Source organism: Leptodactylus fuscus, chromosome 8 (genome assembly GCF_031893055.1).
Source record: "Leptodactylus fuscus isolate aLepFus1 chromosome 8, aLepFus1.hap2, whole genome shotgun sequence".
NCBI lineage: Eukaryota > Metazoa > Chordata > Amphibia > Anura > Leptodactylidae > Leptodactylus > Leptodactylus fuscus.
The window spans coordinates 91657785-91684657 of NC_134272.1; the positions used below are offsets into that span (position 1 = coordinate 91657785).

The window sequence follows — 26873 nt, forward strand, 5'->3', positions numbered from 1 at the left end:
ATAATACAGGACAAGTAATGTAATGTATGTACACAGTGACTGCACCAGCAGAATAGTGAGCGCAGCTCTGGAGTATAATACAGGATAAGTAATGTAATGTATGTACACAGTGACTGTACCAGCAGAATAGTGAGCGCAGCTCTGGAGTATAATACAGGATAAGTAATGTAATGTATGTACACAGTGACTGCACCAGCAGAATAGTGAGCGCAGCTCTGGGGTATAATACAGGATAAGTAATGTATGTACACAGTGACTGCACCAGCAGAATAGTGAGCGCAGCTCTGGAGTATAATACAGGATAAGTAATGTAATGTATGTACACAGTGACTGTACCAGCAGAATAGTGAGCGCAGCTCTGGAGTATAATACAGGATAAGTAATGTAATGTATGTACACAGTGACTGCACCAGCAGAATAGTGAGCGCAGCTCTGGAGTATAATACAGGATAAGTAATGTAATGTATGTACACAGTGACTGCACCAGCAGAATAGTGAGCGCAGCTCTGGAGTATAATACAGGATAAGTAATGTAATGTATGTACACAGTGACTGCACCAGCAGAATAGTGAGCGCAGCTCTGGAGTATAATACAGGATAAGTAATGTAATGTATGTACACAGTGACTGTACCAGCAGAATAGTGAGTGCAGCTCTGGAGTATAATACAGGATAAGTAATGTAATGTATGTACACAGTGACTGTACCAGCAGAATAGTGAGCGCAGCTCTGGAGTATAATACAGGATAAGTTATGTAATGTATGTACACAGCGACTGCACCAGCAGAATAGTGAGCGCAGCTCTGGAGTATAATACAGGATAAGTAATGTAATGTATGTACACAGTGACTGCACCTGCAGAATAGTGAGCGCAGCTCTGGGGTATAATACAGGATAAGTAATGTAATGTATGTACACAGTGACTGTACCAGCAGAATAGTGAGCGCAGCTCTGGAGTATAATACAGGATAAGTAATGTAATGTATGTGCACAGTGACTGCACCAGCAGAATAGTGAGCGCAGCTCTGGAGTATAATACAGGATAAGTAATGTAATGTATGTACACAGTGACTGCACCAGCAGAATAGTGAGCGCAGCTCTGGAGTATAATACAGGATAAGTAATGTAATGTATGTACACAGTGACTGCACCTGCAGAATAGTGAGCGCAGCTCTGGGGTATAATACAGGATAAGTAATGTAATGTATGTACACAGTGACTGTACCAGCAGAATAGTGAGCGCAGCTCTGGAGTATAATACAGGATAAGTAATGTAATGTATGTACACAGTGACTGCACCAGCAGAATAGTGAGCGCAGCTCTGGAGTATAATACAGGATAAGTAATGTAATGTATGTACACAGTGACTGCACCAGCAGAATAGTGAGCGCAGCTCTGGGGTATAATACAGGATAAGTAATGTAATGTATGTACACAGTGACTGTACCAGCAGAATAGTGAGCGCAGCTCTGGAGTATAATACAGGATAAGTTATGTAATGTATGTACACAGTGACTGCACCTGCAGAATAGTGAGCGCAGCTCTGGGGTATAATACAGGATAAGTAATGTAATGTATGTACACAGTGACTGTACCAGCAGAATAGTGAGCGCAGCTCTGGAGTATAATACAGGATAAGTAATGTAATGTATGTACACAGTGACTGCACCAGCAGAATAGTGAGCGCAGCTCTGGAGTATAATACAGGATAAGTAATGTAATGTATGTACACAGTGACCAGCAGAATAGTGAGCGCAGCTCTGGAGTATAATACAGGATAAGTAATGTAATGTATGTACACAGTGACCAGCAGAATAGTGAGTGCAGCTCTGGAGTATAATACAGGATAAGTAATGTAATGTATGTACACAGTGACTGCACCAGCAGAATAGTGAGCGCAGCTCTGGAGTATAATACAGGATACGTAATGTAATGTATGTACACAGTGACTGACTATATATATACACACACATATATATATATATACACACACACACACACTTGCTTGCAGGGGTTTATGCACTATAACAGCACTTGGATGTTGTGTGAACATGGCCTAATATCATAGATATTAGTAATATGTGAATAAGGGAAGGGACATAGGATTATTTCTCTTTAATATTGAAATATTACTTACAACAAGTATATATATATAGTGACATCACACACGACTGTACAACAAAACTTTACAGGTTAGAAGTAGTCATCGATTTTCCTTTTCTTGCAGAGACTTCCTTCGGAGATTTCTTGGTCAAACTCTTCACAAGCCTCCAGTAGCAGCGCTTCATCTGCGTCATCTGCAGCCCCATCCTCAGAGAACGACCGCTGGAAAAGGTCATAGATGGTCTTCTGTTTTGGGTCCTTTAGTGAGTATAAAGAAGATGAATATCCCATTAGATTCTGTATCGAGTATGAAGTATACAGACATATGGAAGGATTCCGACCCCCTGACACCTGATAGTCCACATCTGCGGTCCTTGCACTTCAATGAAATTGCCACAAGTCCCTGTTCTGATGATCACTGAAGGTCACATCTATTGGACTCCCAGAAATATAAAAAAAACTTCTCACCTAACCTGTAGATCGATGGTCAGAAAATAGAGGATGAATATAAACAATAATCTCCCCTTACTGTTCTGCCCATTACTACAGTTTTGATCCAATTCTGTGACATCCAAAGTATTATAATAGTTTTATTCTGCCGCTGCCGAGATCCATTCATATGAGCCTGAGCTGCAGTAGAAAATGAAGAGGAATTTGAAGCTGGAAATTCTCCTGTCCAAATTCACAATCCTTACCTGCCAGGAGGGATTATCTGCTTTCCTCCACCTCAATCTACCTGAAGATAATGGAGGATTCTTATATAGCTGGAAAATATCTAACTCCCATTGAAATAAATGGAGACTGGTTTCAGGTGGAATTTGGAGCCTCAAATTCAGCACCAAATTCCTCCATGTGAACATACCTTTTCTTGTACATAAGAGTAGTATTATAGTAGTTATATTCTTAAATAAAGAAGATAGGTCCAAACAGGTAGTTTGAAGGATCTGCAACTCATGGACGTGTAAAATCCAAGTCTTTATTTCATAGCTTTTTTAAAATTGAGCCACAACAGGCAAAAAACACATAACAGCTTGACAAGAAGACATAGTGAAAAAGGTAGAAAAACGTGAATTAAAACCTCTTAACCTAAGTTAAGTGGTTTTAATTCACGTTTTTCTATCTTTTTCACTGTCTTCTTGTCAAGCTGTTATGTGTTTTTTGCCTGTTGTGGCTCTACATAGGAGTAGTATTATAGTAGTTATATTCTTGTACATAGGAGTAGTATTATAGTAGTTATATTCTTGTACATAGGAGTAGTATTATAGTAGTTATATTCTTGTACATAGGAGTAGTATTATAGTAGTTATATTCTTGTACATAGGAGTAGTATTATAGTAGTTATATTCTTGTACATAGGAGTAGTATTATAGTAGTTATATTCTTGTACATAGGAGTAGTATTATAGTAGTTATATTCTTGTACATAGGAGTAGTATTATAGTAGTTATATTCTTGTACATAGGAGTAGTATTATAGTAGTTATATTCTTGTACATAGGAGTAGTATTATAGTAGTTATATTCTTGTACATAGGAGTAGTATTATAGTAGTTATATTCTTGTACATAGGAGTAGTATTATAGTAGTTATATTCTTGTACATAGGAGCAGTATTATAGTAGTTATATTCTTGTACATAGGAGCAGTATTATTGTAGTTATATTCTTGTACATAGGAGTAGTATTATAGTAGTTATATTCTTGTACATAGGAGTAGTATTATAGTAGTTATATTCTTGTACATAGGAGTAGTATTATAGTAGTTATATTCTTGTACATAGGAGTAGTATTATAGTAGTTATATTCTTGTACATAGGAGTAGTATTATAGTAGTTATATTCTTGTACATAGGAGTAGTATTATAGTAGTTATATTCTTGTACATAGGAGTAGTATTATAGTAGTTATATTCTTGTACATAGGAGTAGTATTATAGTAGTTATATTCTTGTACATAGGAGTAGTATTATAGTAGTTATATTCTTGTACATAGGAGGAAGTATTATAGTAGTTATATTCTTGTACATAGGAGTAGTATTATAGTAGTTATATTCTTGTACATAGGAGTAGTATTATAGTAGTTATATTCTTGTACATAGGAGCAGTATTATAGTAGTTATATTCTTGTACATAGGAGCAGTATTATTGTAGTTATATTCTTGTACATAGGAGTAGTAGTATTATAGTAGTTATATTCTTGTACATAGGAGGTAGTATTATAGTAGTTATATTCTTGTACATAGGAGCAGTATTATTGTAGTTATATTCTTGTACATAGGAGTAGTAGTATTATAGTAGTTATATTCTTGTACATAGGAGTAGTATTATAGTAGTTATATTCTTGTACATAGGAACAGTATTATAGTAGTTATATTCTTGTACATAGGAGTAGTATTATAGTAGTTATATTCTTGTGCATAGGAGTAGTATTATAGTAGTTATATTCTTGTACATAGGAGGTAGTATTATAGTAGTTATATTCTTGTACATAGGAGGTAGTATTATAGTAGTTATATTCTTGTACATAGGAGCAGTATTATTGTAGTTATATTCTTGTACATAGGAGTAGTATTATAGTAGTTATATTCTTGTACATAGGAACAGTATTATAGTAGTTATATTCTTGTACATAGGAGTAGTATTATAGTAGTTATATTCTTGTGCATAGGAGTAGTATTATAGTAGTTATATTCTTGTACATAGGAGTAGTATTATAGTAGTTATATTCTTGTACATAGGAGTAGTATTATAGTAGTTATATTCTTGTACATAGGAGTAGTATTATAGTAGTTATATTCTTGTACATAGGAGTAGTATTATAGTAGTTATATTCTTGTACATAGGAGTAGTATTATAGTAGTTATATTCTTGTACATAGGAGCAGTATTATAGTAGTTATATTCTTGTACATAGGAGTAGTATTATAGTAGTTATATTCCTGTACATAGGAGTAGTCTTATAGTAGTTATATTCTTGTACATAGGAGGAAGTATTATAGTAGTTATATTCTTGTACATAGGAGCAGTATTATAGTAGTTATATTCTTGTACATAGGAGTAGTATTATAGTAGTTATATTCTTGTACATAGGAGCAGTATTATTGTAGTTATATTCTTGTACATAGGAGTAGTAGTATTATAGTAGTTATATTCTTGTACATAGGAGGTAGTATTATAGTAGTTATATTCTTGTACATAGGAGCAGTATTATTGTAGTTATATTCTTGTACATAGGAGTAGTAGTATTATAGTAGTTATATTCTTGTACATAGGAGTAGTATTATAGTAGTTATATTCTTGTACATAGGAACAGTATTATAGTAGTTATATTCTTGTACATAGGAGTAGTATTATAGTAGTTATATTCTTGTGCATAGGAGTAGTATTATAGTAGTTATATTCTTGTACATAGGAGTAGTATTATAGTAGTTATATTCTTGTACATAGGAGTAGTATTATAGTAGTTATATTCTTGTACATAGGAGTAGTATTATAGTAGTTATATTCTTGTACATAGGAGTAGTATTATAGTAGTTATATTCTTGTACATAGGAGTAGTATTATAGTAGTTATATTCTTGTACATAGGAGCAGTATTATAGTAGTTATATTCTTGTACATAGGAGTAGTATTATAGTAGTTATATTCCTGTACATAGGAGTAGTATTATAGTAGTTATATTCTTGTACATAGGAGATAGTATAACAGTAGTCACAGTCTTATAACTGCATAGATATGTCAGTGTGATCAGTAGGACATGCAGAGGACATGTTAATGTGTTTGGTAGTAGAGAGCTTTTTTTTTTTTTTTTTTTTTATTACCTTATAGAAAAAGTCAGCAGATTCTGTTGTTTCTGAAAAATTAGTCTCTGACAGACCTGCCTGGCCCAAGACCTTGATCTTACCCTGGATCAGTGGCCTATGAAAAATATAAGAAAACAGTCTATAGCAGCGTATCCTACATAATATGAATAACAATGGAGATAATGGTATCCTGCTTGGAATTATTATATAAGTTTCTCATTTTAGAATTGCTTTTATACCACAAGTAGTCGTCCGCTGTTCCTTTTGCTACCAGGTAGTGAATATTCACGGAGCTCGTCTGTCCTATTCTGTGCACCCGATCTTCTGCCTGAATCAAAACCTACAAAGAATAAATAAGAAGCGCTCATACCCCGTGGGATGGACAGATTATTTACATTATATTGTCTTCAAGTAGTGATAAAACAGGAGAGATCCACAGTCAGGGAGTATAAGGCCTCGTGGACATAACCAAGTGGTCTGCCCAAGGCACTTCCAAGGGGGTGTCCAATGTTCTGTCCTATCGTCCTGTGTGACAATGGATCCCCCTTCCCCTACTGAAATCAATGGGGGACGAAAGGCACTCGGGTGTCATACAAGTACTTTCCACTAAAACAATAAGACCCTTCTTGGCCTGAACCCTCTGCCATGTGCTTGAGGCCTAAGAGTCCGGCACAGATGTCACAGAGAACAGTGGAATAAGTCCCAAAAGATGATACCCAGCTTTCCTAGATGTCTGAATGGCTTGTTATACAGAAATTTAGTTGACCGTATAGGACAGCAGAGCTGCCATTCAGGAGTCTAGGAAAGCTGGGTGACAACGCTACGCAAACTTTCTTACAACTAGATATAGAATTGAGGCTGGCAGAAGAGTCCAGGACTTTTTATTATTTTACGTGTTAAGTTTTTCTTCTACCTAAAACTATTCCTATCTAAGTTCAGTGTCCGCCCACTAGAAAACTGCAGGTTACCAGGGAAGCAGATTTTGGAAATGTAAAATTCTTGGAACTCCTATAAAAGCTGGATTAAGAGGATTGAACATCCCACCCCCACACTCCTCAGGTGACGGTAGGTGAAGAGCACCAGTGCGGTACAATTTAGAACAACATGAGGCTGATTGGTTCTGCCTCACAGCGAGGACAAGAATAAATGGCACCACAATTCCTGGAAGTCGCCCGGATTACAAATAATTAGGCGCAGATTTATTGGACCTCACAACACAGGCTTTATGGACACACCGAGGACACAAGTGTGATTTGGTTTTATCAGTCATTTTAACCCCTCAATGACCAATTTCTGTAAGTTGGAAGATAACCCGACCACAATAAGGACATCATGGCTGGTTATCAGGAGGACACTACATGTATGAGAAGATAACCCGACCACAATAAGGACATCATGGCTGGTTATCAGGAGGACACTACATGTATGAGAAGATAACCCGACCACAATAAGGACATCATGGCTGGTTATCAGGAGGGGACATTACATGTATGAGAAGATAACCTGACCACAATAAGGACATCATGGCTGGTTATCAGGAGGACACTACATGTATGAGAAGATAACCCGACCACAATAAGGACATCATGGCTGGTTATCAGGAGGACACTACATGTATGAGAAGATAACCTGACCACAATAAGGACATCATGGCTGGTTATCAGGAGGACACTACATGTATGAGAAGATAACCTGACCACAATAAGGACATCATGGCTGGTTATCAGGAGGACACTACATGTATGAGAAGATAACCCGACCACAATAAGGACATCATGGCTGGTTATCAGGAGGGCACTACATGTATGAGAAGATAACCTGACCACAATAAGGACATCATGGCTGGTTATCAGGAGGACACTACATGTACGAGAAGATAACCCGACCACAATAAGGACATCATGGCTGGTTATCAGGAGGACACTACATGTATGAGAAGATAACCTGACCACAATAAGGACATCATGGCTGGTTATCAGGAGGACACTACATGTATGAGAAGATAACCCGACCACAATAAGGACATCATGGCTGGTTATCAGGAGGACACTACATGTATGAGAAGATAACCTGACCACAATAAGATATCATGGCCTGTTTCTCTGTCAAGTTCCAGATCTTAAGAAATTCTTTCATTCATAGGGGTGTTCACACTACTGTCGGTATCCGACAGCTAGTGTCCGCTGCTAATGTCCGTTCAAAATCTTGTGTGGACATTAGCAGCGGACACTAGCTGTGTCCGTGACATTTGCATTCATTTAAATGGACATCGGGTGCGTTCTTTTACAGTCCGTGTCTGTCCTTAACTGTCCGTTCCCAAAGATGTCCGACTTTTCAAGCGGACAGCAAAACCCGACATGTAGGTTTTACTGTCCGCTTGAAAAGTCGGACATCTTTGGGAACGGACAGTTAAGGACAGACACGGACTGTAAAAGAACGCACCCGATCTCCATTTAAATGAATGCAAAATGTCACAGACACAGCTAGTGTCCGCACAAGATTTTGAACGGACATTAGCAGCGGACACTACGTGTCAGACACCGACGGTAGTGTGAACGCTCCCTTAGCTGCATTCACTAACAATCGATCAAGACTTACCACTAAGATGGAGAGAAAATCTTTGGAAAATCTTTAAAACTTTTTTTTTAATTATTCATATTTGCAAAAATGTCTGCATATATATTTAGTTCTATGTTTATTATAAGCTCTCTCTCTCTCTATCCCTACATAATATATATGAAATATCTTCAGCTGCCTTATACACACAGGATCTTACACTCACCCCGGGGTTCCAGAATAACTCTGCAAACACCACTAAATCTGCAGACGACAAGGTCAGCCCCATGTTGGCAGCTGTGATGGACAACACAGCGACACACGACTTCTCTGAAAACTGAAATTTTTGGCAGAGTAACTGGCGATCGGCCGAGGACGTGGTTCCATCAATGCGGATAAATCCCATGTTCTACAGGAAGGGAGTGCACAACCAAAATTAGAAAGGTAAAATGGACACAAATCCTATAAGTTTTTCTATCTGTACCCTGTTATATGAGCGGTATATTGAGAGTGTTTTGCAATGTGTATACAATATATATTATGACCAGACGCATGGAGATTATATTATGTAGATTTACCAAAATGCATTATATTTAATCTTACAATGCATGTCAGCACGTTGTGGCTGCGCATCTATTAGGGCATACTATGCAAGGACGCTGTCGTAGGCAAACACATGAGACAGCCCCGGGGACTAGAGTTAGTGCCAGGACTGTATCCATGATGATGCCAACCCTGGGGATTAGGATTACAAGATGGCTCACTTCCTCCTACATATCTGTCCACAACACTGAAGGGGTTAACCACAAGGCCTGCAGCTTTCTCTGACGCCAGCAGTTGCACCAGGTGCATGTCTGTGTATTACAGCTCTGCACATCTCGTCAGCCTGTTGTATAGATTTGTCAGGAGGGAACAGAAAGGAAGATAAGAAAGTCACCCGGTCCCCAGCATAACATTTTACACTTTATGAGTCTTGCGTGTTGCATTTATTTCCTACTAGACATTGTAGGCCAGGGGTAGGGAACCTTCAGCTCTCCAGCTGTTGCAGAACTACAACTCCCAGCATGCATACTGCTCTGCTGTTCTTGGAACTCCTATGGAAGTGAATGGAGCATGTTGGGAGTTGTAGTTTCACAGCAGCTGGAGAGCCGAAGGTTCCCTAGCCCTGGTATAGGCCATCAACCATCGCAGCATACGACACAAGTTCTAGGATATGAATAGGTGGCAATGCTCAGCCCGCACCATCTAACAAAACAAACCAGCAACTCAGGTCACCTTTTTCTCCAGCTCGTCACAGACACTGTCAAGTACCAGCTTGTGATGGGCGAACACCAGGAACTTCTCTCGCCCGCTCTCCAGAAGATCCAGGATGTATTCTCTGCCAATGTCCAAGGGGAATGAACACATACATTACATTATTTATCCTGTATTATACCCCAGAGCTGCGCTCACTATTCTGCTGGTGCAGTCACTGTGTACATACATTACATTACTTATCCTGTATTATACTCCAGAGCTGCGCTCACTATTCTGCTGGTACAGTCACTGTGTACATACATTACTTATCCTGTATTATACTCCAGAGCTGCGCTCACTATTCTGCTGGTACAGTCACTGTGTACATACATTACATTACTTATCCTGTATTATACTCCAGAGCTGCGCTCACTATTCTGCTGGTGGAGTCACTGTGTACATACATTACATATCCTGTATTATACTCCAGAGCTGGGCTCACTATTCTGCTGGTGCAGTTACTGTGTACATACATTACATTACTTATCCTGTATTATACTCCAGAGCTGCGCTCACTATTCTGCTGGTGCAGTCACTGTGTACATACATTACATTACTTATCCTGTATTATACTCCAGAGCTGCGCTCACTATTCTGCTGGTACAGTCACTGTGTACATACATTACATTACTTATCCTGTATTATACTCCAGAGCTGCGCTCACTATTCTGCTGGTACAGTCACTGTGTACATACATTACATTACTTATCCTGTATTATACCCCAGAGCTGTGCTCACTATTCTGCTGGTGCAGTCACTGTGTACATACATTACATTACTTATCCTGTATTATACTCCAGAGCTGCGCTCACTATTCTGCTGGTGCAGTCACTGTGTACATATATTACATTACTTATCCTGTATTATACCCCAGAGCTGCGCTCACTATTCTGCTGGTGCAGTCACTGTGTACATATATTACATTACTTATCCTGTATTATACCCCAGAGCTGCGCTCACTATTCTGCTGGTGCAGTCACTGTGTACATACATTACATTACTTATCCTGTATTATACTCCAGAGCTGCACTCACTATTCTGCTGGTGCAGTCACTGTGTACATACATTACATTACTTATCCTGTATTATACTCCAGAGCTGCGCTCACTATTCTGCTGGTACAGTCACTGTGTACATACATTACATTACTTATCCTGTATTATACTCCAGAGCTGCGCTCACTATTCTGCTGGTGCAGTCACTGTGTACATACATTACATTACTTATCCTGTATTATACTCCAGAGCTGCGCTCACTATTCTGCTGGTGCAGTCACTGTGTACATACATTACATTACTTATCCTGTATTATACCCCAGAGCTGCGCTCACTATTCTGCTGGTGCAGTCACTGTGTACATACATTACATTACTTATCCTGTATTATACTCCAGAGCTGCGCTCACTATTCTGCTGGTGCAGTCACTGTGTACATACATTACATTACTTATCCTGTATTATACTCCAGAGCTGCGCTCACTATTCTGCTGGTGCAGTCACTGTGTACATACATTACATTACTTATCCTGTATTATACTCCAGAGCTGCGCTCATGATTCTGTCAGGTTCAGAGTTGAATATGTAGAACAGTCCCCCTATCTCCATAAATGATACTCACATAACACATCGTATTTTGGCTTCTGCTGTCCGGTTGTAGAAGAGGAGCAGAGCTTCTTTCTCCTGCACTTTCTATAAGAATAAGGATATAGTTAGTATTGCTGTATACACTGAGGTGTATTTCCTGTATACCCTCTCTATTACAGACATAGCAAGAGATATAACCTTGCAGCAAATAAGCTCTCAGTCCTTGTCCTGCTATTGCCATGTATCTATATGAAGGATCTGACTACACCTGGATTGTTTATAGTCTCTTACCATGGAGACACATAGCTCCGCACAGGTTATAATGTTCCCCATCAGAGATGTTTTGGGTAGAAGCCGTAACTCACATTTTTGAAGCCTTGCGCCATCTCTTTGGCCGCCGCAGCTAATGCCGCTTTTGTCTTTGCATTCATGCCGTCAGGAGAGACGACCACCATTTTCCGCTGTTTGGCCGGCAGCTGGGAGAGAACGTCGGACTTGAGCCGTCTGATCATTATGGATTCTTCCAGCAGGAGCTTCAGCTCGTTCATGTTCGAGGATCCGGAGTAATCCCAACCCCAAGGCATCTGGACAGGAGAAGACGCTTAGATGTTCTGATCACTGATACCGCACCTAGATGGGGTCACATGACACTCACCTGTTTAGCGTCACAGTAACGGACACCAAACTCATGGAATCGTGGGAAAGAGCTGGGCGCGACGGCAGCGATCTGGGTGTACAGCTCTGCCGGTCTGGACATGGCTGGAGTGCCGGACAGCAGGACGACTCTCTTCGCACTCTGCGAGAAACAAGAAGCTCAAACACTGGTCTCATCGTCAGCTGCCGCTCAGGACTGTAAGAAAGCTGAGGAACAACCTCTGCGGCAGCCATATTGGTTTTCACAGGACAGGTATAGGACCCCTGCAGATCTTTAAATCGTGACTAATCCTAAGGCTACGTAATATAAAAAACAAGAAAACTTGATAATCTTCAGTAGTTGATACCTTTACTGAAGATTATCAAGTTTTCTTGTTTTTTATATTTCCAACCCACTGGCTAACACGCTACAAGAACGAACATTTTCCTTATACTTAAGGGTACGTATAAATCCTGGAAAAGCCTTTGTGGTTTTTTTCGTCCCTCTTTGCAGATCTCTGCTTAGCGTCAGTGAATAGCAACGCCCCAGAGGCTGAAACCTGTACAGACCCAATATCTTGTACCAAAAGCTCAGTTGTAAAAAGTATCAAAGCAAGTCATCAGTCATCGCCTTTTAGCCCACTCCACAGGAGAGCTGCCGCTATATAAGCCGGGCCAGTTCAGGAGGAGTGTCCGGCACCTGGATGTAAAGAAGAATGCTGCCATTCACTGACAGCAAGCAGAGGTCTATGAAAACCAGAAACAAAAACACAAACGTATATTAGAAAGTAGCTGGACGTGGCACCTGCTGCACCCGTGGCTCTTAAAGGGATTCTACCACTAAATAGCTATTTTTTCTGCTTTAGACGTTGGAATAGTCTTTAGAAAGTCTATTCGTCTCTTACCTTTAGACGTGGTGTCCGCGGCACGGTTCCTTAGAAATACCGATTTTTACTGGTATGCTAATGAGTTCTCTCGCAGCAATGGGGGCGGGCCCCAGCACTCAAACAGCGATGAGGGCGTCCCCACTGCTGCCTGAGAACTCTCTCCAGCGACGCCTCCTTCTTCAGCTGCATCCTCCCCTTCTCTGCCGTCTTCCTTCTGCATCAACTCTGATGTCTGCGCAGTCGGCTCTGCCAGCGAGACACTGGTAGAGCCGACTGCGCATGCCGGCTGGCGGCCATATTTTCGAGGCCGTAATTGTGCACACGTGCGGTAAGCTCCTCGAAGTCTTTGTCAAACAGAGCGTACTGCGCATGCTCAGTAAGGTCTGCCTTACTGAGCATGCGCAGTACGTTCTGTTCGGCGAAGACTTCGAAGAGCGTACAGCGCGGGCACGCAATTGCGGCCTCGAAAATATGGCCGCCGACATGTGCAGTCGGCTCTACCAGTGTCTCGCTGGCAGAGCCGACTGTGCAGGCGTCGGAGCTGACGTAGAAGGAAGACGACAGAGAAGGGGAGGATGCAGCTGAAGAAGGAGGCGTCGCTGGATAGAGTTCTCGGGCAGCAGTGGGGACGCTTCCATTGCTGCAAGAGAACTCATTAGCATACCGGTAAAAAACGGGATTTCTAATGAATGGCGCCGCGGAGACCTGGTCTAAAGGTAAGAGACGAATAGGCTTTCTAAAGGCTATTCTGACGTCTAAAGCAGAAAAAATAGCTATTTAGTGGTAGAATCCCTTTAAGATGGTGGCATTCACATGAATTACCCATGTATCCCGACTGTGTCCTCCTCTGCGTCAGAGCTAAACGTGTATATACTGCCTGTATCTGCACATAGGCTTATCCTTATGATAGGTGATTAGTTTGTGATCAGTGGGGGGTCTGACACCCCCATTCCACTGGAATGGAACGGAGCTGCCGCTGTACAATGTGACCAATGAATGGGAAAGAAGCTGCAGTGCTTGGGTCGGGGTTGTTGCAGCCATCCGATCACACATCACCTAATCCTAAGGAAAGGTCATCAATATAGAAGTTCTGAAAAACCAGGATGTAGCCAGAAAGAGGGTTGACTTGAATAAATCACATGACTATCAGCGTCATGGGGGCCAGCTCATCTCCTGCTGACATGGAGGACCCATGGGCAGAGAGTTACACCTGTCACAGCTTCTCACCTGCAGCTACACGGCTTTACCTACATTACAATGGACCAGTCCATTCATCAACATTATCCCTTGTTAATGAACATAAATGATACATTGTCACAGCTCCGCCCCTTTTAGCAGCAGAAGAGTTAAGGGGAGTTCACACATAGAAATTTGATGCTAAATTTGAGGCTGAATCTGCCAAAAGGAAACGCAGCGTTTTTTTGTTGCAGATTTTGCAGCATTTATTTTTTTTGTGTGTGCTAAAGTCAGGAGCGGCTGCAAAAGGAATGGAAAATATAAAAGGAGGCTCTTAGAGGTCTCCATTCTGTTAAATCCACTCCTGACTTTGGCTCAAAAAAACGCAGCAAAATCTGCAACGTGGGGCCTCTCAGCCTAAATCTGCCTATTCATTTCAATGGCAGGCAGTCGCTGATTTGACCTGTAGCGTCCGGCTCATTCTTCAGGTGGATTCCAACGAGAACTTCCATTGAAACGAATAGGAAGTGGAAAATAATCCTTCTCCATTGATGTGGAATTCAACGCAGAATTTGGAATTTAGCCACGCTCAATAGAGGCAAAGTTGCTTCAAAATCTGCATCAGTTTTTGACAAATTGAACGTGTGAACAGCCCCTAACGGTTTTAATACCCAAAGACAGACAGAACCTGAACCATTGAGTTACCTGTAGACCATAAGTATTACATCTAAACATCCCGTAGAGTACTTAGTACCAAGTCCATGCGGTGTGTACCTTTAACAAGGGCATGGCGGACTTACATCTGGCCGTCTTCACGTTCTTCAGAAAATGAGATTCATCCTTGAAAGAAAAAAAATAAGAACCAGTGATGGACAGAGCCGGATATCGTACAAGAAGGGCCCGATGGAAAGAGAACTTACTATAATAATGACTTTGAAATTGGAGGTGATGGTTTTGTCCATCTTCCCGAGGAGGTCGAAGCTGACGATGTTGATGAGGCTGGCGGACTGGCTGTCGCGACCTGTGACGATGACGTTGATGCTGTCTGAGCTGATGGATGGCAGCCATCTCTGGAAAGCCTTAATATGGAGGGGAGCAAAGCCTTAGCACAGAGACCAGACCTCTCAGGAAATACACAATTACATCCTATTGCTAGTCCTGCTGTATACGAGCGTTTAATACCAGGCTGGGAGTTCTCACTAGGAGAGAAGGTGGAACATCTGTCTTGTTCACAGACATGACATACTACACGGACGGCCGTTCACACTCATGCTGCATACATGCACTGACAATATGGGACTCCTTACCTCAGCCCAGGTAAACCTGACAGACGAAGGGGCCACCACAAGGAGCGGCCACTCGGTCCTGTAATAAGCAGCGATGCAGATGGCCTGGATCGTTTTTCCCAGGCCCATGTCATCAGCCAGGAGCAGACGACCCTCACGGGAGATTGCAAAGCTGGGAAAGAAAGAAAAAAAGTTAGGCTAGGTTCACACTGCGTATTTGCCCAGGCAGTGGACCTTAGATATGAAAATCGGCAGCAAGCCAGCCCTGTTGCCCAAATTTCATCCATGCAACGCAGTGAGAAAAAAACCTGCCTGCAATTTGCAGATTTTGGTGTTTCTTTCCAGGCCCTCCCTCTTTATGATCCCAGCCTAATTCTACAGTCCAGAAATAACTTCCCCTGAGATGCAGAGCGCCCAGGAACCCTCCTGCTCAACTGGACAGATTTCTCTGATGACCTATCCAAGTTGGTGAGCAGGTGGCATGCAGCGCCTTACCACTCAACTTCATGCCAAGCCAATGTATAGGATTCAGAGTAGCAGTCCTGGTGTACTGGGACACTGCTGGATCGTCTCCTTCAGAGCTGATCTGTGACTGCACCAAAATCATTGCTGAGCTCTCCATGATGCAGTGTGGCTTCCAGTAGGTGGCGCTGCCTTGGCCCTGGGTGGGGAGCGGCAGGCGTCACAGCTGAAGCACCCTCTGCCTTGACATTTGTTGCTGCAGGGTGATTCAGGTCCCAACCCTAACCCGCCTGGGGTGCAGTGAAATCATCGTCCTATAGAGCTGCCATTAATCTGACCATGAAGATACAAGTAAATGCATCGCGCACTGCAACGCTTCAATCTCTGGACCGCTCAAGCCTTGGAAGTCTTAGGAGAATTCACAGAATTTACTAAAAGTCCAGAATGATCTTCTATACAATCGTCAATGCCCTGCACTGACATCACTACTGGCAGTACAAGGCATCAGATCCTTCAGCTGACACTTACCAAACCCCCTCCCTCTGGAAGGGCATCAGGCTGCTGACCAGCTTGGAGTCCAGTGCCGACAGGTCAACGTCCGGGACCTCGGGGCGACTTACAGAGGTTTTCTCAAACTGAGAGGCGAAGGCCTGTACCACAGGTTTTGGGAGCGGCTCCACCTCTACCTGCTGTATCTTAAGTAACGCCTCCACTGCAAGGAATCACGAGAAGATTCATCAGCGCAATGCATGCACTTAGTACATAGACAGGCATGTAAAGGGGATCGTCACCTACATATACTGCCTAAGCCTGGATATAGTCTGACCACTGCAGGCAACAGCAGAGACCAATAGCTTGAAAGACCTGACACGGTGTTCATAGGTTGTAGTCATGTATGTATGCAGCTGGACAGTAACATAAAGGGAATTTAGGTTCCAAAACTGGCATTTAAAAGGGGACTTTTGATGGTCAGTTCTTGTAGGACTGTCTTACCCTTCAATGATTTTAGTGGGGTGCAGGCCGCCCCCATGTGTGGGCTCTCTGCCTACTTCAACCATAAGACAGTAAAATCGGACACTACTGCCAAAAGACCACATGGTGGCGCTAAGTGCTCAGCGACTGTTATAGGAATACAATGTATTATTATTAATAAAGCCATATAGGTTGTGTATGATGAACCATTGGGGACCCCACATCCTGATCATTGGTGGGGACCACCTGGCAAATAAAATCAATGGCAGACTAAGGCAGGGGCATCAGGCTGCATTCACACAGTGCTGTTTCGTCTGTGGAGCTCTGCAGCACGTCTCCACCCTGGACTATAAAAGAGGGTCCAAACCAGGAGACCCCCCCCCCCCTCCACCTCTGTACATGGCAGGAGGTAGCAGACTTTGTGTTTCGTGTCCTCACAATTTCCAAGGTCTCAGTTTGTGCCAGCATTTATATAGAACATCCTGAGCGATCTCTCCCACAGCTGAGGGTTTGCCACAATTGAATCCAGTCCCATATCTGTGGGATAAACACATCAGCAGCAAACTCTCCCGTCCTGATCGTTTGCTACAATGTATCAGTCCAGGCTGCTCGTCTCACAGAGGATTGTCTAGACTGGATACAAAGGTGACTGTCATCTATTGCTCTCTGTTATCAGCCACGTCAGGAGAGGGCTTTAGTGAGGACTCTGCCCCCTATGATCACGTTACATCCTCGCTCCTGTCCTAGTCTATAGGATAACACTATGGACACGGCAGCAGGATGTCAGGCGTGAGGTCGTCTTCAGAGCCGCCTAATTAGAACCAATTCTCCACCACTATAGCAGCTAATTAGCTAATTGGATGCCAATCACATGGTGACATTTAGCAGTCTCCTGACATGACCTGGGGGGAGGGGGGGACATGTGTGACTGCAGAACAAGCTCCCGCGTTCAGACCCGACAGGACCTCGCCGCAGCTCTTCACCGACCCTTCTTTCAGGACACCATTATTCATCAATTACTTGGCAACTAGGACAGGAGCCGTGACGTCCACCATCAGCAGCGGCAGGAGGACGCGACATAAGGGGATCCAAGCACCGGGATACATTTATTGTCCACCATTTGTTTAGTAATCATCCATAACATTAAAACCACCTGCCTAATATTCGAGGCCAGATCTCTGCAGGTGCCCTGCGCTATCCTGGCACGTGACATTACCTGCTTCAACCCTTCAAGGGCACAGGGACAGTTTCTGTTCATGCCCAGCGACTTTTTTCTAATATTTTCCTCTCTGCCTTCCAAAATTCAGAACTTTTTTTTAAGTTTTCTGTCCACTTCGCTGTGTGAGGGCTGATTCTTTGCGTGTCGAGCTGTAGTTTCGTTTGCCACCATTTTGGGGTATATAGATAGTGGGGACTTGTAGGCACGTGGGGATACTTAGCATGTGGGTTTTATTTTTTTATATTATGTATTTTATAAATGTAATGGTGTTTTGTTTTTTTTTACGTTTTTAGTTTCTTTACTTTAAGCTTTTTTTTTTTTTTTGTGAAGCTGAGATGTCAGATCCCCCGTGCAATGCATAGTATAGCAGAACATGGCACATCAATTCCCTATAGGAAAAGTGCATAGACTGTCCTGGATGCCATGGCAAACCCTCGGGACCTGAGATCTTATCGTTGTGGGGAGGAAGACTGGCCCCCTGGATGCTGTGATCACGATTGATCCCGGCATCCAGGGGGTCGATCCACCGGAGCGCCGGATGTAATGCTGCAGGTACAGCTCCTACTATTATGGCGCTGAGCTATAACTAGAATTGTTAAAGCAGGAAGAGGTTAAAGGAAACCTGACGGGGCGATTTGGGTCACTAAACCACCCACAGGTCCTTAGGGAGAGCAGCTATAGTGTCCCATAGTGTCCTCTTTTAATGCCGTCCACATTTGTGATAAAACTACTTACCCAGCTCTCCTGGCGCCATCTCGGCTTCAGGGCACAGACACAGCAAAGTCGGCTGTATGTCCCCGTCTTCACTGAACCTTAAAGTCCAATGTAACTTATGATCTCCGCTGTACTCTGACTATTTTTTTTAATGCTGGCTCAGACCGCATTGTTACAGATCTATATGTGACACTAAATCCCCGTCCATAAGGACCCGTGGCTTAGTGTCTCCCTTTAAGACCTGTACATTGCCCAGTCCGGCCTCCATGGATCGGCCTTGTTTTCCTAGCAAATCCCAAAGATGATCGATCTCACCAATATTTGGTGTGACCTTTGCCCTTTGGAGGCGTAGTCCTGGCAGTGATGACCCGGCCCCCACAGATACAGCCCTGATCCCATCATCCTCCAGTCTGTCTGGGGTGACATGAAGAGACAGACGGATTGGAGCAAGCAACATCCACAGAAGATCTGGGCTTAGTCCTCCAAGATGGCGGTGGAACAACCTCCCTGCCCAGATCTGCCAAATACTATCTGCAAGGACCGAGAAGAAGGCAAAGGTCACACCGAATATTGATGGGGTTTCCATTTCTCTTTTCATCATTCACTTCACATTAACCCTTCGATTTCTGAAAGCATTCTTACTATGCAGTATTTTATACGCAGCTGCCTAAGACTTTGGCACAGTCCTGTATGCGTAGGAGTTGTTAGCTGATCCCACCTGCACCTCAGGGTGAATTTGTGACCCAAGTGGTCTAATACGCCGAGCCATAGCAGGTGTCAGACATTTTTCGTTTACAGGAATTTACAAGGCGCAGATATTAAAGATCTCATTTCCTGAACAGAAATTGAGCAGTTCAATAAATAGGCATCTTAGCAAAGATCTGCAGAACAAAACTCATCTCCGGAAGGAGCGGCTGCTGTGTAAGTCTTCAAAAGAAACAGATGGTTAATAATTGGACCTGGAAGAAGACGAAGAGTTTGAGGAGCCACTTACTCAGCCTCTGGTAATCCTCCAGGAGGAAGCTCCATTTTCTGGTTTTCATGTCTGAAATAAAATCAGAGAATTTAGAAATAAAAGGAAAAACCAACAAAGGCGTCAACGTGAAATACAGGGGTGTGCCCAGCGGGGGGCAGCACAGAGGGAGCGTCACTGTGATCACTGATATAGGATTGTACGCAGCTTATCTCCTTCAGTCTTAAAACATATGACAAGATGTGAAAACTTTTCTAAATAGTCTAAAACAGTCCCGCCATGTTGTCGGTGTAGAGTCAGTGTCGCTCCTGTGCATGGCCGGCTGTGCTGCTGACAGCTGTAAGATCAGGGCTCATATTATGTATCTGCTTCACATCAGGATACCAAATCCATTGGATTAATATGGGCCAAATGCTATTTCACTGGGACCAAGCAATCATATCATGTCAGGCTATCCTCCTGATGTGGGGGACAAGGATGGGGCACGCTGGTTTGGAGGAGAGAATGTCACCAACATTTGGGCAATACCTCTGTAACATTTTAATAGCCTGTCTGTAGCCTTAGATGCAACAAACATCGTGTGACATTTGATATAAATTGTAGCAATACAAACCCCTCATTATAAATCCCCTTCACGGTCTCTTAGAACGTTCCAGAACTTTTTACGCTGCGATCACGATTTGATCATTAGGATTTGGGGGTGTTCCCCACTATTTATAGAAGCCTAGTTTTTTCTTCTTCGGTTTCGCTGCTGTCTTCTCAGGAGCCGCCGTTCTTCTTGACATTTACAAACAGGCTCTTTTTTGGGGGGGTTGATAGATCAGGTATCTGAATTTGCCGCTGCCTGACAGGTCTCCTCTAACAACACTACAGAGGCTTCAGCAGACAAGACGCGGCTGAAATGTAAAGTGCGGCGGCCTCAGGTCACGTCTCTGCGCCGTTCGCCGCCTCTTTCGTTTCTAAATACATCGCGCTTCACACTCTCATACATTATTCCTCAGACCCTGACAAGGCTTTTAAATGAACAAAACCAAAATTCTCCCGAGCTATTTAAGTCAGCGAGCAACAAGCGGACGTCTATGGGGGGGAGCTCGACCTCAATGACAAACAACGAGACGTCACTCCGTACACCGGCATCTTATTCTCATCTCTACCCCGATATCTTTTATGCCCAAGTCAGTTACCTGATAAATATTAAAGGGGTTTTCTGCAAATTATATACCCAAAGGACATGATGGATATGGGATTTGTGGGCGTCCAACCTGCAATACCCCAACTGACCATCTGTTTGAAGGAGCCCCAGCGCTTAATTGGTCACATGGTACACAGCAGTTCAGTCCCATTCAAATGAATGAGGCTGAGCTGTTAGGCCAAGCATAGATGGGCTCCAGGGAGCATGCCCAGAAATCATCATCCATACTTGTCTAGAGCCTTAAGATAGATCATCAAGATCATACAGGTGGGGGCCCAACTCCTGGCACCACCACTGAACAGCTGATGGAAGAGGACGATCAGACGCCATCAGCTTCTTACCGTAATTCCGCGAGTTCATCTGCTTGAACAGACCGATGACCTCCGCGTGATACCCCATGTCCACCTCGAAGCGAGAACGGGAGACCAAGAGGCACTTGCCCTTCTCGGTGGCATTCGGCCTCTGCCAGGTGTTGCACATGGCTAGAAGAGCATTGACATTGGCGCCCCCGCTTGCTGTGGAAAGTTGTGCTGGGATTTTAACGTCCTCCATTCCTTCCAGGGGTTTCAGGGTGACATTTTGCAGCCTCTGGACTTCGGTCACTGCAGACAAACAGGGTGTGGGCATTAGGCTGTTGTTCAGACCACCTATACATTGGCCTAAGGATACACAGCAATGCATGTACCAGTCTGTGCAAATCAGTGCAGCTCCCACAACCCACCACCCCAATACATCTACCACTGAACTAACCAGGAGAGGAGACGCCTGAGAAACAATTACGTGCAGCTTTAGATGTGAGTGGAGTATAAGACATGACGCCTACCCTCTGCTCCTCTACTTACTCAGACTCATGTAATCCTCCAGGCTGAAATTCCACATTTTAGTCGCAGGATCTAAAAGAAGAATAGAAAGATCATCATCATAGACCACAACTGGACTCCAGCACTGGATATATGGGGGTGGGGGGGGGCAGGAGGTCTCTGAACTTTCCATCAATCCTCAAACTCTGGACTCTGTGGATTCTGTCCATACTGAACGCTCTTCATTGCTATCACAAGGATTCCTTTGTGCTGTGATCAATGGAAGAAACCCACCAGCCTACCCTACTGATTGCCAGAATCAGCACTCATCGTGGCATACAGAGGGTTAAACAGCGGAGATCGGAGGTTCCTCGCTTCTTTGCCCAAAACGGTCACAAGAGAGTGTTCACAAAGACTGTCTCTCACTTCACAAAAAAAAAAGTCACACTATACAGATAACTATATACTGCTAGGAGTCCGGGTATATAGATAACTATATACTGCTAGTAGTCCTGCTATATAGATAACTATATACTGCTAGGAGTCCTGCTATATAGATAACTATATACTGCTAGGAGTCCTGCTATATAGATAACTATATACTGCTAGGAGTCCGGGTATATAGATAACTATATACTGCTAGGAGTCCGGGTATATAGATAACTATATACTGCTAGTAGTCCTGCTATATAGATAACTATATACTGCTAGGAGTCCTGCTATATAGATAACTATATACCGCTAGGAGTCCGGGTATATAGATAACTATATACTGCTAGGAGTCCCGCTATATATAGATAACTATATACCGCTAGGAGTCCTGCTATATAGATAACTATATACTGCTAGGAGTCCCGGTATATAGATAACTATATACTGCTAGGAGTCCTGCTATATAGATAACTATATACTGCTAGGAGTCCCGCTATATATAGATAACTATATACTGCTAGGAGTCCTGCTATATAGATAACTATATACTGCTAGGAGTCCCGGTATATAGATAACTATATACTGCTAGGAGTCCTGGTATATAGATAACTATATACTGCTAGGAGTCCTGCTATATATAGATAACTATATACTGCTAGGAGTCCTGGTATATAGATAACTATATACTGCTAGTAGTCCTGCTATATAGATAACTATATACTGCTAGGAGTCCTGCTATATAGATAACTATATACTGCTAGGAGTCCCGGTATATAGATAACTATATACTGCTAGTAGTCCTGCTATATAGATAACTATATACTGCTAGGAGTCCTGCTATATAGATAACTATATACTGCTAGGAGTCCCGGTATATAGATAACTATATACTGCTAGGAGTCCCGGTATATAGATAACTATATACTGCTAGGAGTCCTGGTATATAGATAACTATATACTGCTAGGAGTACTGCTATATATAGATAACTATATACTGCTAGGAGTCCGGATATATATAGATAACTATATACTGCTAGGAGTCCTGCTATATAGATAACTATATACTGCTAGGAGTCCGGGTATATAGATAACTATATACTGCTAGTAGTCCTGCTATATAGATAACTATATACTGCTAGGAGTCCTGCTATATAGATAACTATATACTGCTAGGAGTCCCGGTATATAGATAACTATATACTGCTAGGAGTCCCGGTATATAGATAACTATATACTGCTAGGAGTCCTGGTATATAGATAACTATATACTGCTAGGAGTACTGCTATATATAGATAACTATATACTGCTAGGAGTCCCGCTATATATAGATAACTATATACTGCTAGGAGTCCTGCTATATAGATAACTATATACTGCTAGGAGTCCGGGTATATAGATAACTATATACTGCTAGTAGTCCTGCTATATAGATAACTATATACTGCTAGGAGTCCCGGTATATAGATAACTATATACTGCTAGGAGTCCTGCTATATAGATAACTATATACTGCTAGGAGTCCTGCTATATAGATAACTATATACTGCTAGGAGTCCGGATATATAGATAACTATATACTGCTAGGAGTCCTGCTATATAGATAACTATATACTGCTAGGAGTCCTGCTATATAGATAACTATATACTGATAGGAGTCCCGCTATATATAGATAACTATATACTGCTAGGAGTCCTGCTATATAGATAACTATATACTGCTAGGAGAATCCAGAATATCTGACGTCATCACATTGGTCTGGTCGGATTATTAAGCATTCTGGAATAGTGAAGGCCATTAAAAAAAATTTACATTTTTTTTAAAAAATCCCCCGCCAGATTATGGGACATTATAAGGGGTTACACTCTCTGGATTACAGACATTGTGCCAGACTCACCGTAGCTCTTGCTGGGAATCCCTTTGAAGAGGAAGATGAGTTCTGCGTTATATCCGACCTCGACCCGGAACCGCTCCTCTCCATGTCGGACGCACCTTCCTTTTATACTGACTGTGGTTTTTTTGGCAGGTGCAGCATCTGCGCTACTAACACTGCCCGTTGCCTCCCTCCCTTCCGTCCGCGGTGGGGCCGCCACAGCCTTCACACCAGCTGTGACTATCCCCGAGCCATAAAATTTAGAAGCGTTACTGGGGCTCTTTACTGTCTCCACCCCAACTTTCCCGGATCCTGAATGGACATTGTAAGTGTTATGCGAGTTACTGGGAGGTCTGGAGGAGTCTTGGAGAAAGTTATTGGTAACATCTGAGTGAAACGTTCGTCCCATAGTCACATTCGAGATGTTGGCGGTATAATCAGGGGTCATCTGTGGTTTATTACTCGTTGTGTGTGCCGGAGCGGCCGGGGTCTGTGCTGCCGGGGGAGTGGGATTCGCCTGTAGGATTTTACTAGGTGCATTTGTGTTTCCGGGATATCTGACACTATTGGCCGCAGTAAGACTGAAGGCCGGCTGCAAACGTTGCACGTGTGCGCCCCCGGGTGGCTGAGGCTTGATGGTAGTAATGGAAAGCGCATTCTGATTGATTCTGCTTTTCTGGGCGGCGAGTCGCTCCGCTCTCCTGGCCAAAGCCTTCTGCCTGTTCTCCTCCATTCGCCGCTTCTGCTCCTCGGTCAGACAACCAGACATTGTCTTGGATTTGACTTCTGACAAAAATCACCTGCAATAAACTGAAAAAACAAAGAAGGGTCATACAGTGTACATCGGAGGTGCACAGGGGGTATACGGCAATCTCTTGGCCCATGATTATGGCAATGCAATCACGGCGAATTAGAGCGCAGTGTTTCCCGTCACTGACTTCAATATAGGATGTGCCCCGCAGGGCGATAAACGCTCCCGGCCCGCACCGCCAGCAGAGTGTAAAACTGGTGTGGCAAGACAGACCTAGCATGATGATGGACTGGTGGGTGCCCCCCGATTCTGACCCCTGAGTCACATGACAGAACCAGCCCCTGATCCCCTCGTCCGCTCACCCTCTCCCTAATCTCACAATCAGCCCCCATAGTGCAGGTAACTATCTGAGATGAGGGGGTGACCCTGTGGGATCAGTTAAGATAATCTTAACTCCCTAGACCAGGGGTAGGGAACGTACGGCTCTCCAGCTGTTGCAAAACTACAACTCCCAGCATGCATACTGCTCTGCTGTTCTGGGAACTCCCATGGAAGTGAATGGAGCATGATGGGATTTGTAGTTTCACAGCAGCTGGAGAGCCGAAGGTTCCCTACCCCTGCCCTAGACCATCTCTTTAAAGGGGTTTCAGCCCCTAATACCTGTTTCATACTCATGACCAATCTACAGGATAGGTCAGCGGTATCTGATCTGTGGAGCTCCGACACCAGCACCCACACAGATCAACAATCGGCAGAAGGTACTGCAGGGGACAGGGGGCAGATTCAGTAATACAGCATAGTGGTGGCACCAGGGAACTACAGCAGCAGAGCTGTCCCATCATTATATCACCGATCACCACTTATCATCAGTCCCATCATTATATCCGCGGTGGTTGACAGAAGGATACTGTCTGTGGTGACCTCCATGCGGGAGAACAAATCCCACCCCATGTATGGGACCCTGATGGGACTTAGCAGCACTGTAAGTGACCGTCTGCTTCACCCCAAGTGTGAGAAGGAGCTATCGCAGGTCCTTCCTTCCAACCGCGACCAGGCTGTATAATCTACATCAGACCAAGCGCAGACTCCGCACAGAGAACTAATGACTATGACGTCTTCCTTCTTCTGTTCCTTAGCTGCTATGGACTCCTAGTATATCTTCTCTTCTCAGCATATGTGTCCTGTAATATATTCCTGTGTATTATCCTGTATCTGTATTACTAGGCTGCTGTAACATATTGAGTATCTGCACTGTGGGACTATTACAGGATTATCTTATCTTCTCATCAGTCCCATCATTATATCCAGTCACCGCTTATTGTCAGTCCCATTGTTACATTTGTGGCCACCACTTATCAATGGTGGTGCTCTGTGTTCTCCTATGATGTCATGACTTCTCTCTGATGTCATCTATCCCACAGTCGTATGTTACTACCAATCATCAGTGTATATTCACTTCTGTATCCTGCATATCCCCCATACACACGGGGAGGACTACTTCTCCCAGCAAGCTCACAGCAGGGTCCTCGTCCCCCCTAGCGCTGCGTTTTGAAACTTACCCGCCATTTTCTCCATGACAGAACTATAGAGGCGAAGCCCGGCGCGTCGGTTACCATCTGACGTCATCATTCTGAGACCGCAGAGCACTATTGGCGCGGGAGTGACGTCACCGATACCCCGACGCCATGATAACTCCTGGCAACAGCCGCAAGGTCTGAGGAGGAAAAGTCTGTGGAGAAATACAGTATATATATATATATCTATATAATGTCACACATCTGTCAGACTTACATACGGCTTCTTAGATGTACAGTATCACAAGTTAGGATTAGATACACTAGAATAACAGACAGTATCACACAGGAGGATTAGATACACAGCTCAGTATACAGTATCACACAGGAGAGGATTAGATACATAGCTCAGTATACAGTATCACACAGGATAGGATTAGATACACAGCTCAGTATACAGTATCACACAGGATAGGATTAGATACAGCTCAGTATACAGTATCACACAGGATAGGATTAGATACACAGCTCAGTATACAGTATCACACAGGATAGGATTAGATACACGGCTCAGTATACAGTATCACACAGGAGAGGATTAGATACACAGCTCAATATACAGTATCACACAGGATAGGATTAGATACACAGCTCAGTATA

At 43.2% G+C, this 26873-nt stretch overlaps 1 protein-coding gene across 1 annotated transcript; it reads right to left on the bottom strand.

The window, feature by feature from the left end:
- Nucleotides 1–2158: 2158 nt before the first annotated feature.
- Nucleotides 2159–26300, bottom strand: SMARCAL1 (SNF2 related chromatin remodeling annealing helicase 1). The gene is made up of 17 exons (XM_075284672.1): nucleotides 26259–26300; nucleotides 23973–24758; nucleotides 21687–21737; nucleotides 21186–21446; nucleotides 19674–19724; nucleotides 16303–16486; nucleotides 15334–15484; nucleotides 14947–15105; nucleotides 14801–14866; nucleotides 11986–12126; nucleotides 11696–11914; nucleotides 11365–11435; nucleotides 9728–9830; nucleotides 8679–8861; nucleotides 6136–6236; nucleotides 5915–6011; nucleotides 2159–2360 (listed from the first exon to the last, which is right to left on the bottom strand). The coding sequence occupies exons 2-17, from the start codon at nucleotides 24715–24717 to the stop codon at nucleotides 2193–2195; spliced, it is 2751 nt and encodes a 916-aa protein (XP_075140773.1). The 5' UTR covers nucleotides 24718–24758; nucleotides 26259–26300; the 3' UTR covers nucleotides 2159–2192.
- Nucleotides 26301–26873: the final 573 nt, after the last annotated feature.

What these genes read in the sequence shown, in the direction of transcription:
- SMARCAL1 (XM_075284672.1), bottom strand. Translation starts at nt 24,717, where the DNA reads ATGTCTGGTTGTCTGACCGAGGAGCAGAAGCGGCGAATGGAGGAGAAC. An exon ending in GCCAAAATACGATGTGTTAT is followed by an intron (nt 9,831 to 11,364) that starts GTGAGTATCATT and finishes GGACATTGGCAG; the next exon opens with AGAATACATCCTGGATCTTC. An exon ending in GTGACGAGCTGGAGAAAAAG is followed by an intron (nt 8,862 to 9,727) that starts GTGACCTGAGTT and finishes CCCTTCCTGTAG; the next exon opens with AACATGGGATTTATCCGCAT.